This window comes from Bactrocera tryoni, chromosome 5 (assembly GCF_016617805.1).
Source record: "Bactrocera tryoni isolate S06 chromosome 5, CSIRO_BtryS06_freeze2, whole genome shotgun sequence".
Taxonomy (NCBI): domain Eukaryota; kingdom Metazoa; phylum Arthropoda; class Insecta; order Diptera; family Tephritidae; genus Bactrocera; species Bactrocera tryoni.
Genome location: NC_052503.1, coordinates 35,323,839 through 35,338,580, shown reverse-complemented (window position 1 = coordinate 35,338,580; position 14,742 = coordinate 35,323,839). Strand labels below are relative to the sequence as shown.

Below are 14,742 nucleotides of genomic sequence, written 5' to 3'. Positions count from 1 at the left end.
TTGTTAACGTTTAGAACAGAACTTTTATATATATTTTTTTTTAGTTTGCTTTTTCCCAATATTAAATTTGTCTACAATTAATCGTTAGTATCAAAACTATCGAAGGATGAAATTTGATGAAAATGTTTGAGTTTTTGATTTTGCTGCTTTAACGGTCACGGCGCGCGAACGAAAGCTTAGAATTGTTTTTGTAAAGCTAATGCGCAAATTTGGCCGTTGTGTGTACGTATGCATGTATATGTGTATGTATGCTACGACTTGCTTCGTTACTCGACCATATACTATGAATGCAATTGTTATTGCTGTGGCTGTTACTGTACTATTTCAAGTTGCTGTAGTCAGTTAGTAATTTTGCACTAAAGCAAGCGTGTTTTATTTTTTTTTTTTTCAAAATTTAAAACTCAAATTATACTCAATTAATTGCAATTCAATTTAACAGCGAACTTAAAGTGATTTGGAGTTGTTGATTGCTTTCCATGCATACACACGCAGTAATTGTGCTTATATGTATGTGTGACTGTTTAGCTGCATATTCATAAATATAAAGATAAGCTTTACATACACATTATACATACTATATGCATGTATGTACATGTGCACATATGTGTATGTATATAAATAAATATTAATTTATTTCTGTATGCTTGCTTGCTCTCCACTTATGCATTTTTATAAACTTCATTTATTATTAATATTAGTATGTATATTTGTATATGTATGTATGTATGTATGTATATGTATGCATGTATGTTCGTTTTTGGTGTATTGGTTATAGATTAATTTAATTGTGTTGGTTTTTGGTAACTTTTCCACCTTTTCCTGTGTCCTCTAATCCAAGCTGTATCCCGTTAACGGTTGTTAGTTGTTTTAACTGTTAGCTGCGGTTTTCATACGTTGTTGTTGCGGTTGCTGTTGTATTAAATGTTGCAATTCAACGCCAATGCTTTAATGGTAACCATTTGTAAAGGCCGCAGGAATCAGTGGTCCCTGTGAATAGACATACGAAAAAGAAGTACGCCGCAAATGCAGGAAGCGGCAAATGTCAGAGTAATAACGAAGTTGATAGACAGGATAGAAGAAAATAGAAAGAGAAAAATGAAAAGGTGTTGTTGTATAATTTATACATATATAAAGAATATATCACATAATTTCATACATTTAATTTTATGAAAAAAATTAGAGTAATTGTAGTATTGGAGCATTTTGTTTTCCAAAAATATTTATGATTATAATAAATAAAGAATATTTATAGACCTGGGCTTTTGAAAGCAAAGAAAAACAAGAAAAAACGTTAATTTCGGTTGCCCCGAAGCTAATATACCCTTCACAGGTGCATTTCTTTTAGTAACTGTGTGTTCAGTTTGTATGGAAGCTATATTCTATAGTAATCCAATCTGAACAATTTCTTCGGAGATTACATTGTTGCCTTAGAAAATAATCTATACCAAATTTGGTGAAGATACATTGTCAAATGTGAAAGTTTTCCATACAAGAAGTTGATTCCGATCGTTCACGACTCAGCTCAACATACTGATCATTTATATATATACTTTATAGGGTATCCGACGCTTCTTTCTGGGTGTTACGAACATCGTGACAAACTTAATATACCCTATTCAGGGTATAAAAATCGTAGTATGCTGAAACCCATTGCAAACGAAAGATATATTATTTTTACTTTATTTTTGTTATTTCATCATCCTTTTCCAATCGGTTTCAATCTACAATATTTTTTTACACTTTTTACCATTTTCAAAGGCTTCTGCCCGTGTCGGTTAGGTTAAAAAAAATCTGAAGCAAAATTTTGTATATTTGTCGCGGTTGCACACACTGTGCCATGACATGAACTGTCACGAAAGAGACATAAGAGAGTTTCTCTACTTTTGAAAGAGAGGAGGAGCTCTTATTGACAATGTTAAATATATATTATATTATATATATATATATAGATCTAATGGACATGAAAAGCGCAAGAAGACTATTGGAGCTTGCAAGGTCTGTAGGTCTGTCCGTGTTAATATGTAAAGGAGAGGACGAAAAGAAAGACAAGAGCTGGAACAATACCTGGGCAGCAAAGAGCCTCATCCCAATACGGGAAAAAACTCTCAAAATTGTCAACATTTCGCTGTCTTGTGCACATACAAAAGAAATGTTAGATTTTTTCGGGTAAAAATTCATTTATCTCAGAAATATTAAAAACAGTTGTGGTTAATGTCACTCAACTTATCACCCAATTGACATTGCAGTGGAAAGCTTGGCAGCGAAATCAGCTGGAAGACTGGCGGCGTTATGTGAGTTTTCAACAAGAACCTTCGGGCATAGCTCGATAAGCGAGAGCAGACCACGTACGCGCATAATTTCTGTGGGTGAGACGGTTTCAAGGCAAACTATAAAAGAGTGGATGGCGCAGGGCAACCGACCCACCAGCAGAACTTTCAATATCTACACGGACGATTCCAAAATGGCTGATGGGTTGAGCGATGGGATCTCTTGCGCGGCTTAGATCTCAGGGGATCTTTTAAGCTGCCGGAATACTGCAGTATGTTTAAGCATGAAAGTTTCTAGACAACCGGAAAGCTGCTAAGATAACTAGAAACACAGGAAACGCCATAAAGAACAACAATATCGGCCTTGAAAGCCAGTCGGCAATTAAAGCAATAATTTCGTCAACGCAATACTGGGAAGCAGTAGATATGGGACTGCCGCAAAATGGCTGCATATAATAGTCGAAAGAGTCGATTAAATTGTCATCTGCTAGGCTTCTGAACCAGCTCAGGTATTACGCAAGTTGGTAAAATTGATAGATAATGAAATTTCCGATAGGTCCAACAGACGCCACATAAATGCTTTAAAGGCATGTATGATCTCGAAGACCATGTGCATGCGAATAAAGAAAAATAGGCATGCTTTTTTCTCACACGGTCGCGTGAAGATTGTAGGACCTTTGTTGATCTCGTTAATGGTCATATCTTACTGACATCACATGCGAGCCGTATACCTTCACCAAAGATAACACAGCACGATGAAGTGCAGAGAAATAGTCAAGAGATAGAGAGAGAGAGACACTGGAACATCTCTTCTGCTTCTTTCAGCTTTATCTAGAACACGGCTTAGATGTCTAGAAGCTTCGCAGTTCAACGGACTAGATGAAATATCAAACTTAGATATCAAGTTTCGTAAACTTAGATCGTAATAAAATCTCCATCTGCCATTACAAAGGACCGGTAGTTCTTATACATATTAAGTTTCAAAGCCCGGCTGTTAATCACGCCGTCATACCAGGTATAAACTCAACATACTAAGTTAGGTTAGATTTGGTGGCTGATACAGAGATCGCATTTGAAATACCATTTGCAGTCCTTTGTGATGCCAAAAAATAGAACTCCTCTGCTCGATTCTATGTGGTCTATACAAATTTGCTTAAACTTTTAATTTCTATTCGTATCAGTTCGGTAGAATATCTGAAAGTTTGAGCGTCTAAGTGTTTAATCTCTCTTGTTTCCACCTTGTCTTCGCCCATATAGCTTCCACACCTTGCCCGACGCGGCACAGGCCTGTCAGAACACCCCAAAAAGAGAGAGAATAGCCTTATTCAGAGCAAAGGGCTCACTGGATCTCTTAGAATCGGTCTTGAGCCAGAAATATCTTGCGACAGCGCATGATCCGACCTTGGTTTGAAAAACACTGCTATAGTTAGGTAGTCAGAAACTGAAGTTGATAGAGAGTTCCTGACTATAGTAGGGCTACCTACAGCAATATTCTCCCCAAGCTCTGTCGCAACCGTAAAGAAGCTCTCTGACCTCTACCCGCCCACTACTCTCTAGCAGGTACAGTATGTCTCCTTGAATACGTTATTGGAATAAGAAATAAAAAAGATTTTCGATAAAATTCTTGGCTAAATCGTTATTTCAGCTTTAGACTCCGCCTACCTTGTGCAACTGCTTATATTTCTTTCTATGTTTTGTTGGTTAATCAGTCTTATTCATTTTATATGTTAGCCATCGCAAAGTTCAACGAATATATCTGTGCAAAGCAAAAGAAGAAAAAGAAAGAGGTAGAGAAAAAGAGAAAGCAATAGATCTTTCATTTATTATTTGTGAAATATTTTGTATGACTGACCAACAAAATTTTATATGAAAATTATATAGTAACTGTATTGAAAACGAACTAAATAATATACGATTTAAAGTTTTTACTCTGCTTAAGTCATTTAGTAAAGCATTCAATTAAATATTGGATATTACTTACGTAAAGACATGATCTGAATATTTTAGTGAGTTTTGTGTTACTTGAAGATAATGAAAAAAAAAATATCCAAGAATAAAGTAGTAATCTTGAACTGTCGAAATTTGTACTTGAACTATGTTTTGAAAATTATTGTGAATGCTTCGAAATTATTTGAAACGTAAAAACGCACTCGAATCGACAAACATGGACTGAAAAGTGGTTGCACAAGTTCGTAATTATTTCCATGATTTCATAAAATAATAAACAAAATTTATTAGAAAAAGAAACTACTCGTTTCGCGGCATCAGTTTACTTAATATTAGAGAAGTTTGAGCAAATCAAACAAATTGTTTCAAATGTTCCTTTTTAAGTAAATATACTAATTTGACTTACCGGGCTATAGTTTAATGGTGCCCGACTCACAGCTATAGGAAATCCAGAAGGTTGTGGGCTTGTTGCCTGTACGTAGCCGACGTTGTCAGCGCCAGTTGAGCTGTACATGTCAATGGTGGGCCCAGGAGAGTTAGTCGAAGGGAAGCCTTGTCGCGTGGTCGCAGTGTGTGGCGAAGCAGAAGGTCCAAAGCTATGGGCTGCTGCAGCGGCAGCTTGATAGTTGTTCATCACTGCAAGAAATGTGTGTAGATGAGTAATGAGTCGTAAATAATCAATAGTGGATCCGATAAAAATATGTATCTCTTAACACTGGAATGAGTTGGACTTTTGTCTGTTTAAGGATAAAAATATTTTATAGCTAATATTAGTAATAAATGTACGATAAGATAAACTGTTTGAATCAAGTCTGTGGCTTACAATAAATCTGTAACTTCTGTCTGTTATCGGCGCTTTCTTGTATAATGCCTTATTGTAAAACAATTTTCATAATGAGGTTCAAGTTTCTCCATTCTTAGTATTAATGTTTCTCTAGAGTTTTGATATTTTCCCCGCCACGTGGAAACCACTCGCAAAGAAAAGGAGACAACAGCCTTGGATGAAAGAGCCCGAAATATGTTTGGCTGTAGTATTAGATCTCAGTACAAGAAAATTCAGCAACTTGGCTGCCACCGGATAGAAAAGTTCGTAATCAGATCGATCATATTTTGATAGATGGACGCCACGTCTTCAGTATCATTGACGTGCATACCCTCCGAAGATATAAAATCTACTCGGATCACTATCTTATTGTAGCGAAGGTACGCACACGCCTCTGTACAGTAAAGCACGTCCGTCAACAAATGATCGAGGCTCGACGTCGAGAAGCTGCAATCATAACAGACAGTCGAATGTTTCTTTACTCAAATTGTACTTCTGCTTTTTAAAAGCATTCATCAGCAACTCGGTATAAGGGAACTGTGGGACGGCGTTTCAAGCTCCTTGCGTACAGCTGCAAGCAAAACCATTGGTTTGCGTAAAGGTCGGAGAAACAGCTGGTACGATGAGGACTGTCGTGTCACAGTGGAGAGAAAACAGACTGCCTATTTCGCAACGCTACAATCGACCACAATATGTGCGGGATGGGATAGATACCTAGAGCTGAAGAGGGAAGCGAGATGAATTTGCAGACAAAAAAAGAGAGAGACCGAAATATAAAGTATAAAGAGCTTGACAAGCTGGCCGACAGTGCAAGTGCTGGAAAATTGTACGAAATTGTTGCGGCGACTAACAGAAAGTTTCTTTGTCCGAAAAATCCTCTTGTAGAACCCCTAGATGTGATCTAGCGACTGATGCCCACGTCAGACGGAAATTGTGCAGGGAATACTTCTTCAGCAGTGCTGAATGGCGGTGACAGCATAACACCAGGAGATGGCCAACCCGATTCCCCAATCGATGACGTTGGACGTTCCATTGCCCGGCCAAGAAGAAGTTCGAATAGCATTTACAGATATACAGTTATTATAGTGATTATATACTATATAATATTAAACAGTCCGTATTGTGAATAATAATAAGTCGTTTTAAAATCATAAACCTATTGTTTCTCTTCCCTCCAATATTAAACGCTTTCATTGCTGTATTTGGCAATAATATTCAACATTGATATTTGTAATTGCGAAAACTTACCTGAAAGAGCCTGAGTGAGAAGAGGAGTGTTGTTGTTCGGCGTTAGTTGTCCATTAGTTAGATCCACTAATGATTTCATACAGTGTGAGTACGAGGAAAACATGCGATGAATAGAAGAAAAGAAAAGAAGAAAGTTGAAAATACGATGCATTAGTTACGTTGGACAAATAACTTCGCTACCACTGAGCTATGAATTGCAAAACTAGTTCAACTGTATATTTTTTAATATCTCTTGAGTATTTCGAAAAATTACAAACGTACTTAAGAACGGGTATTGAATTGAATTTACGAATATATATGAGTAAGTATTTGTTTTAAGAACGAAATATAGTAGAATGAACTAATCGTTAGGAAAAAGTGTAAAGATGTAAGCAAACACGTAACGAATAAAGTGGTTAGTGGTTATGATGTTAACGAGTACTGGAACAGGATCAACTACTTATGCATGTATTTCTTTAATGTAAATAAAATCGACAAAATGCAAAAGTTAGAATTTTGTCGTTGGTAAATGTTAAAGCATATACCCATGAGTTTATGTAATATAAATTTAACCCCTAACACAATTACAAACACATAAAAAATATATATGTACTACGTTAGTTAAACTAATTGGTTATATAATGGTTAACACTTAATTATGAATCCATTATTAGAACTTATAAAAGCATTGCAAATGTCACTATGATGAAAAAACTTCTATTAGACACAGCTAAAAACCCTAGAAGATTTTGCGGATCCACATAATATGTATAACCCAGTCATATAAGCCACCCTTGTTGCCAATAGCTCGTAAATAATGTGGAAAACAATTTAAAAGTTGTTTCTAAATGTCTGATTATTCCAATTGGAGTTACAAACAGTGAATTTTGTATACTACAAGTAGTTTTGTAGTTGTAGTTATTACTCGCTTGGCCTGAAACTGAAATTAGCAATAAAAATAAATGTTATCTTTCAGCATCAGCTTTACTTTGCTGGAATCCCATATTAGACTTTGGTGATATGAAGCGGGGAAAGTAAAGGAAGAGTAAGACCTCCACTCCGTCGGAAAGACCAAGTGGAGAAGAACTTTGCAAAACTTGGAATCTCCACAGTCGCTCCACAAAAAGGGTAGGTAGGTAGGAGTGCAGCCCTATCGGGCTCAATTAGCACTTGATGTGCCAAAAAAAAAGGGACATGGGAGTAAAGGAAACATAAAGCAATAATTCATACCAAATTGTAGTGAAGATATATTGCCAAATAGAAAATTTTTCAAAAACTGCATTTTGATCGTTTAGTTTTTAAGGAAGTTATATGCAATAGTGGTGCGATTTCAGCAATTTCTTCGGAGATTGCATGATTGCCTTAAAAAATAATTTCTGTAAATTTTTTTAAATATATGTATTTTTCAAATGAAAAAGTTTTCATGACAATCATTTAAATCTATAGTGAGCCAAGTCTGGTGGTTCCGACTAAAGAGGTGCTTCTTGGGGAGAAAAAAGACGTGCGCAAATCATATCGTTATCTCAGAAACAGGCGAAATAGTACGCGGACTGGCAGATAGACTTACAGACATGGCTAAATCAAATCAGCTATTCATGGTGACTATTTATTAAAATATCATATAGGTTATTCGACATTTCCTTTGGGGTGATAAAAATTTCGTGGCAAACTTAAGAAATCGTCTTAGTGTGAAAAATCGAAAAATCATTTTTTTTTGCATTATCAGATATTATACATTGTAATAAACATTTTCTCAAATTTTGAAATCGAAATTCAAATTATTACGGTCGCTACAGCGTTTCTTTTAGAAAGGGAATAGTGACTTTAAACTCGCTTTTCTCAGAATGGTGTTTTTCAAAGCAGTTTCTACTCTTAAAGGAAGAATTTTGAAGATATCTAGTTCAATTTGGACGAAACATATTTATCGTCATACGCGATCGCACAAAATAAGCTTTTTTTCTCGAAAAAATAAGATTTTTTTCTACAAAAAACTGTTGAAAAAAACGGCCAAAATCGATACTTTTTGTTCAAATTGCAGATTAATAATCTTTTTGACAGTTTTTTTAGATCAAAATTGCGGCCGCAATAGTGGACATCGTACAGAACCTTTTTTGTTACGTGTTATTTCAACAATTTATTTAACTATTATAGACCCAATAAATAAACATAAAAAAAAATATTTTCATATTTGTGATGAATGTGTTTACCTATAAAAAAAAAACCGGACCGATTGTTTAAATTCAACATTAAAAAAAATAGTGAAAATCTGTGATTTTTCGGAGGGTTACACTGAGACGATACCTTTATTCAACTAAAGTGTCAAAGAAAGATAATATTTTGAAATTATCATAAATCATCATTATGACGATACAAGAGCGCCAATCTATTACTTTGTGTTCCTACATCTACATAAATGAACATGGATCATTCTATACAAATATTGGAATGCTATTGTAGTTACGCGAAGTTGATGGCCGAGATTTAGTAGTAGTTTTTTTCTGTAGAATTTAGAGAGGTCAATCGCGAATATATAAACTTTTTAATAAGCCAATTTTCCATAAGATTAAAAAGTCTAATAACTATTCATAAATGAGGCTGTACATTAGTACATTATGCCAAACAATTCTAGCTTGCTGATCCCTAGACTCATGACCGAATAAAATATACTCTCAGCAGCATTCCTGCAAAGCATCAGAAGACATGATAGCACAGAGTTGCACCAGAGCACCCAAAACAATAAGGTGCAGGTTCGATAGCAAACATTTTTAACATTTAATCCGGAGAATTAACCTCACAACCTCTGTTAACACCTCAAGTGCTGCTCGCTTGTTTAAACATCTGGTATAGCTTGTTCGACTCGCTACTCTCCAATGCTTGGCGAATCGAACACAGCTAATATTCTTTGAGAGATAAAATGAATGTTTTCTAAAAAATTAAATTGAGTAGCAATAATGCGCTCATATAACGGGCCTTATACTTTGCGATAGCGCTTTGATGACTTTATATTGACAATGATGATAATCATGCCTTAACCGAGCTAAACACGGGGCTACTACACATTCAAAGAAAATTTTAGATTTAATAAATGTTCAGAATTTTTTAAACAGACTTTTATTTGTGACAATCAGTTAAGAAAATTATTCAATCTGCTTATTATTGGTATCGCTGCTAAATTTTTTATAAATTTTTGAACTCAAAACTTTTGGAGTATGAATACTAGAAGCCTTGGGACTGAAACAAGTGCAGATTCGATAAAGACAAAAGTACAATTTGGCGAATGTACCTTAGGAAGGCAATAAGTAGAAGTGGCTTTCAACTTTTGAATTTCTCGACAAGAAAATTTTTTTGAAATAATAATAAAATTGTTTAAATTAAAAAAAGCATAACAATGCATATTGTCCCCTAAAATACAAAACAACGTAACATCAAAAAGTTGAAATTGAGTTTTTTTTATTGTTTCCGTTTCACTACTTCATATTAAATATATGTAGCAAAAATTTTTCAGCTTCTGGTGTGATATATAACCAATATATAACCAATATATAGCTAATGTATAACCAATATATAACTTATTTATAACCAAAACTCAAATTTTGTTACAATGTGAGTGGTTTCTATTAAACTCTCTGTAAACTTATGAAAAGGGATGCTGTATTATTTTGCACTTGAGCTGATGTTATAATCAACTTAAATTGATAAAAAAAAAAAAAAACTAAGTACACTGAACCTAAAAGTATCTCCATAAGAACGACTACTCCTTACTTTAGAGTATTTATGTGAACTGGTAAAAATTATTTGCACTAAACTGCAAGTATTTCATACTATCGTTGTAGAATATTGCATTTTATGGCAATTCGCATGCTGCAACCACAGTATTTAACCGATTTAAGATTTTTGCTAAAATAATTTGGTTTATTAGTTTGTAAATAATTAAATTTTATTGAACCGTAAAAATGCTGAAAGTTATTTGCTTGTTTACATAAGGCAGAGGAAATGACCAAACGAAAAACAATTGGAATTTTTCGCGACTAACCGATTATTCTAATTGAATTGCAAAAGTGTAACTGTGGCACACACATTTGCGCGTTTGTATGTATTGAATACGCAATTAATATTAGTTGTAATGCAACAAATATTTAAATACATATATTATGCATGTACACGTATACGAATGCGGACATATATGCCAATAGAACTTGTTACTACGCTGCAGTGAAATGAGCTAGTTAGGCATTACTAGCGTAACCAGTGACATCTGTAAGTCCGATTAAGTAAATGATTTTTTTTTATGCAAGTATGCTTTGTTTTTTGACAACTAAGAGCTGTCAATTTTCTCAATATATGTATAATAAAACAGTTCCTTGCTAATTTGTTATAAGGTTTAATGTACTATATCGTAACCTAAAATGCAAAATAACGTAACATCACTTTTCATAATTTTACAGGCGAAGGCAAAACGATATAGTAGAAAACACTCATCATGAAACAAAATTTGAGTTTTGGTTACAAAATGGTTATATATTGGTTATATACTAGTTATGTACTTATATATTAGTTACATATTGGTTACATAATAGTTATGTATTGGTTATATATTAGTTATGCATTGGTTATATATTGGTTATGGCTGAGCAGAAGCTGAAAATTGTATGCTACGTACATACATATATGTAATGTGTGATGTAGTGAATCGTAACGCATAAAAAACTTATTTTTGATTCTTTTGAGGATACGTTGTTTTGCATTTTAGGTGACGATATACCAAAAATTACGACAGAAGCTAACGTTTTTAGTTACATTCGTACATTTTTTGCATTGAAAGAAGCACTAAAAAAATAATTAGAACCACTAGCTCTTAATGTTAAATAACTAAATGAGTACCTATACATTTTACAATTAGTTGAGCTCCAAACTTTTTCGGGTAGTTTCGGTTAGTTCGATATTCACTGGCTCGTAACTAGTTACTTCAATCAAGTACCATACTTCACAGTAGGTTTTTACCACTAAATAAATATATTTTACATACATACATACATTCCTATATATATCTTTTTAAAAGTATATTTAGGGTTTTACTATATGTGAAACTAAATATATCAGACTTTGGCTATGAAACGTGTGTATGTAGTGTATATATGTAAAAATTTGTTCATATATGTATGTACATTAGGGTGACCGTTTTTTTTTTTTCTAAGTAAATTTTTTATATGTAAAAGTCCGCTACAGCTTCAGTTTTTGTGCTAAAAACAGCAGCCAACGCAAAAAAACTATTATATTTAAAGCATGACTAAATCACTTTATTTTCTCATGTACATATTTAACATGTGATTTTTTGCTTTAAACCAGTGGGGCATGCCTTGAAAAAATACTATTTCAGTACAAAATTCTCTGTGTCACAAAATGTTCTTAACAATTTTTTCCATAAAATCACTACTTTAAAAGTTTAAAATTATACATCAAATATTCGGAGCTTTCATACAAGAGATTTGATTACTGTGTGTTGCTCATACGACATGGTGTACTATATGCTGCAGTACGTTTGATGTTGCTCATACAACATGGTGTACTATATGCTGCAGTACATTTGATGTTACTCATACGGCATGACATGCTATATGCGGCAGTGCATTTGATGCATAACTTTAACTGCGTATAACTTATAAAGTAATATTTTTCTGTCAAAAATTGTTAATACCGTTTTTGTAGTGCGAAAAATTTTGTGTTCGAAAATTATCTCTTCAAAATTGTAAATTTGTTTATAATAAATTTATTGCAAGAGGTAAAAAAATCACATGTAAAACGTTTCTAATGGCAAATACGGAAAATTCAGGTGCCGAAAACCAATCAATTTGGGCAAAACCGGAAACCCTAATATACATATGTATATATGCGTACACTAGTTTGGTTTTTATGCATATCATTAAAACTATTTACTACATAACTCCAGTCTATGGCGTTTTCATTAGTTACTTTACATAATTTCAGCTGAGTACAGTTTACAGAGCAATCAACAATCAACAGACAGTCATGTGTATTTGTGTGTGTGTGTGTTGGCACACTAGCTATGGCAATTGCATGTTTTATTTAAGTACAGTACAATGGATTTATATATAGTATGTATACGTCTATCTACCATATGTTAAGTACACAATACAACATTATTTTCATTAAAATACATTTCATATTAATTAAAAGATTGTGGTAAGCTAATCGATATATTCTCGGTTTACAAAAAAAAAAAAAAATTAATTAATGGAGAGAACAAACGGTTTCTGGATACACTAACAACGGTAATTGGCTATAATTGCAAATACCAAAAGTACAAACTATTTATTTAACTGCTCTAATCTAGTAATTGAGGACTACCTGACCTTATTGATATCTGCTGCGCAGCTGCTAGTTGGTTGGTCGCCTCCCAGCTCCATATTTAGTTCCTTTCCAGCAATTCACTCGTGGTAGTTGTCGTAGTATATGTGCAAGCTCGTGCAACGATACCTAAGTTCTTAATTTAAATATGTACGCTTTTACACTAACGTACATGTGATTTTAGTCGTCAAAACAGCATTATGAGGCTCAGCAAAAAAACAAAAAAATAATTAAAAACAAAATTCAGAATCAGAGTAAATGTCAACTTTGGCTGTATCGCAGCTATAATATCCATCAGAGTTGCATTTTTAATAGCACAAATGGGTTTACAAAGAATTTTATTCTGATTTTAACCGGTCAATTTGTACGGCAGCTATAAGCTATAGTGATCCTTTCTGAATGATTTATTGACAGACTATAGCGTTGCTTAGGATAATAATACCAAATTTTGAGAAAAATTCTTCAAATGAAAAGGTTTTCCATACAAGACTTGAGTTCGATTGATCGATTTGTTTGGCAGCTATGAGCTATAGTAGTCTGATTTGAATAATTTTTTCACAGATCGTAGTGTTGTCTTGCATAATAATCTGTACCAAATTTTGAGAAGATACCTCTTCAAATGAAAAAGTTTTCCTTACAAGACTTGAGTTCGATTGAGCGAATTGTACGGCAGGTATCCGCTATAGTTGTCTGATTTGAACAATATACTCCGATATTATCCGAGTGTTATCTTGTATAATAATTGGTACATAATTTGGTGAAGATATCTCGTCAAATGAAAAAGTTGTCCATACAGTTACTTGATTTTAATCGGTCAGTTTGTATGACAGCTATATGCTATAGCAGACCGATATCGGCGGTTCTGACAAATGTGTAGCTTTTTAGTTAGGAAAGGACGTATGCAAAATTTCAGATCGATATATCGATAACTGTGGGATATATTTGCTTATATATAGAGGGACAGCTTGACGGACATGGCAAAAGAGACTCAGCTCGCAGGGCTGATCATTATAAATACCAAGGTATTTAATATACAAATGTTTTGTCCAAATATACTTGTATATAGCAATAAAATAGAAAATTATCTCTGGGAATTGCGTACTTCGTGGAAAACTGTTCCCACATATACTACGGTCAAGTATTGGATTCTGATCGGCAGGATAAATACGGCACCCCATTCAGGAACACCACAAGTGGCATTAATCCCAAAAAACGTCTTGAATAATGGTGTAATATTGTGGTGTGACCCTTAAATAAAAATAAAACTGATATTGTTCGATATTAAGCTAAAAATCAATTTTTTTCTATTTCCATTTAAGTCCCAGTTAAAAAACCAGTTAAAAAACGTTTACTTTTTGTATATGGGTATATGTTTGCAAGCATTTATTGATTATTTCTCATTAGCGGATTTATGACTTAGAGCAAGCAAATAATATTGAGTTTCATTTTATGGATCTCGTTCGTTTGCATTTGTTAATCCATCATATCATAAAATCACAGAATAAATATATATATTTATGTGCATGTGTGCATGTAATTATGTCTGCATATAATATATATATGTATGTATGTATAATTTCAAGCAGTTTTGTGTGAGTTTCTTATAGATTTCATACAATCGATTTATATTTATACGAGTATACGTAAACATTTGCAAATTTCTTCCCGCTCGACCACATACGGTTTATCAATAAGTTTTTGTACGGTTAAGAATGGGCAATTTACTGTTGCATAAAGCAATTGAATGTACAATTAAGCGATTTATAACTATGCAAAGCCGTTGTTGTTCAACAAATTTCATTCAATTACTTTTTGGGTTTTATCTGCTTACGTCTTAGCTAACTTATTTGTTGTTAGTTTTCTTTTGTGATTCCTTAAGTTTTTTTTTCATATGTGTTTATGCTTGAAGCGGTCAATAAATGAATTTCATGTAAACCAGTTTTGATGTTTTTTTTGTGTGTTTTTGATCACCTTAATTTATAAGAGTGTAGCGATATCTAAGTAACATTTTCTAGCAATCGTTTAGCAGCCAAACCTTGACGAGCACACATGTACGTACGAGTGAGTTAGCTAATCTTAAACGAAACTGCAGCGGGCAGTGCACTCAGCAAA

At 33.7% G+C, this 14,742-nt stretch overlaps 1 protein-coding gene across 8 annotated transcripts in view; it reads right to left on the bottom strand.

Moving 5' to 3' along the window:
- Positions 1-567: 567 nt before the first annotated feature.
- Positions 568-14,742, bottom strand: part of LOC120779091 (RNA-binding protein Musashi homolog Rbp6) — a 463,019-nt gene continuing 448,844 nt past the window's right edge. For 6 of the 8 annotated variants that reach the window (XM_040111247.1, XM_040111248.1, XM_040111252.1 and 3 more), the window contains exons 13-15: positions 6,286-6,351; positions 4,621-4,850; positions 579-987 (exon numbers count right to left, since the gene is read on the bottom strand). In XM_040111247.1, the coding sequence (XP_039967181.1) occupies positions 946-987; positions 4,621-4,850; positions 6,286-6,351 (338 nt within the window). In that variant the 3' untranslated portion in view covers positions 579-945. Of the gene's footprint in view, positions 988-3,929; positions 4,024-4,620; positions 4,851-6,285; positions 6,352-14,742 lie in introns of all 8 variants that reach the window. The other 2 variants (XR_005705606.1, XM_040111255.1) reach the window with 2 other exon arrangements.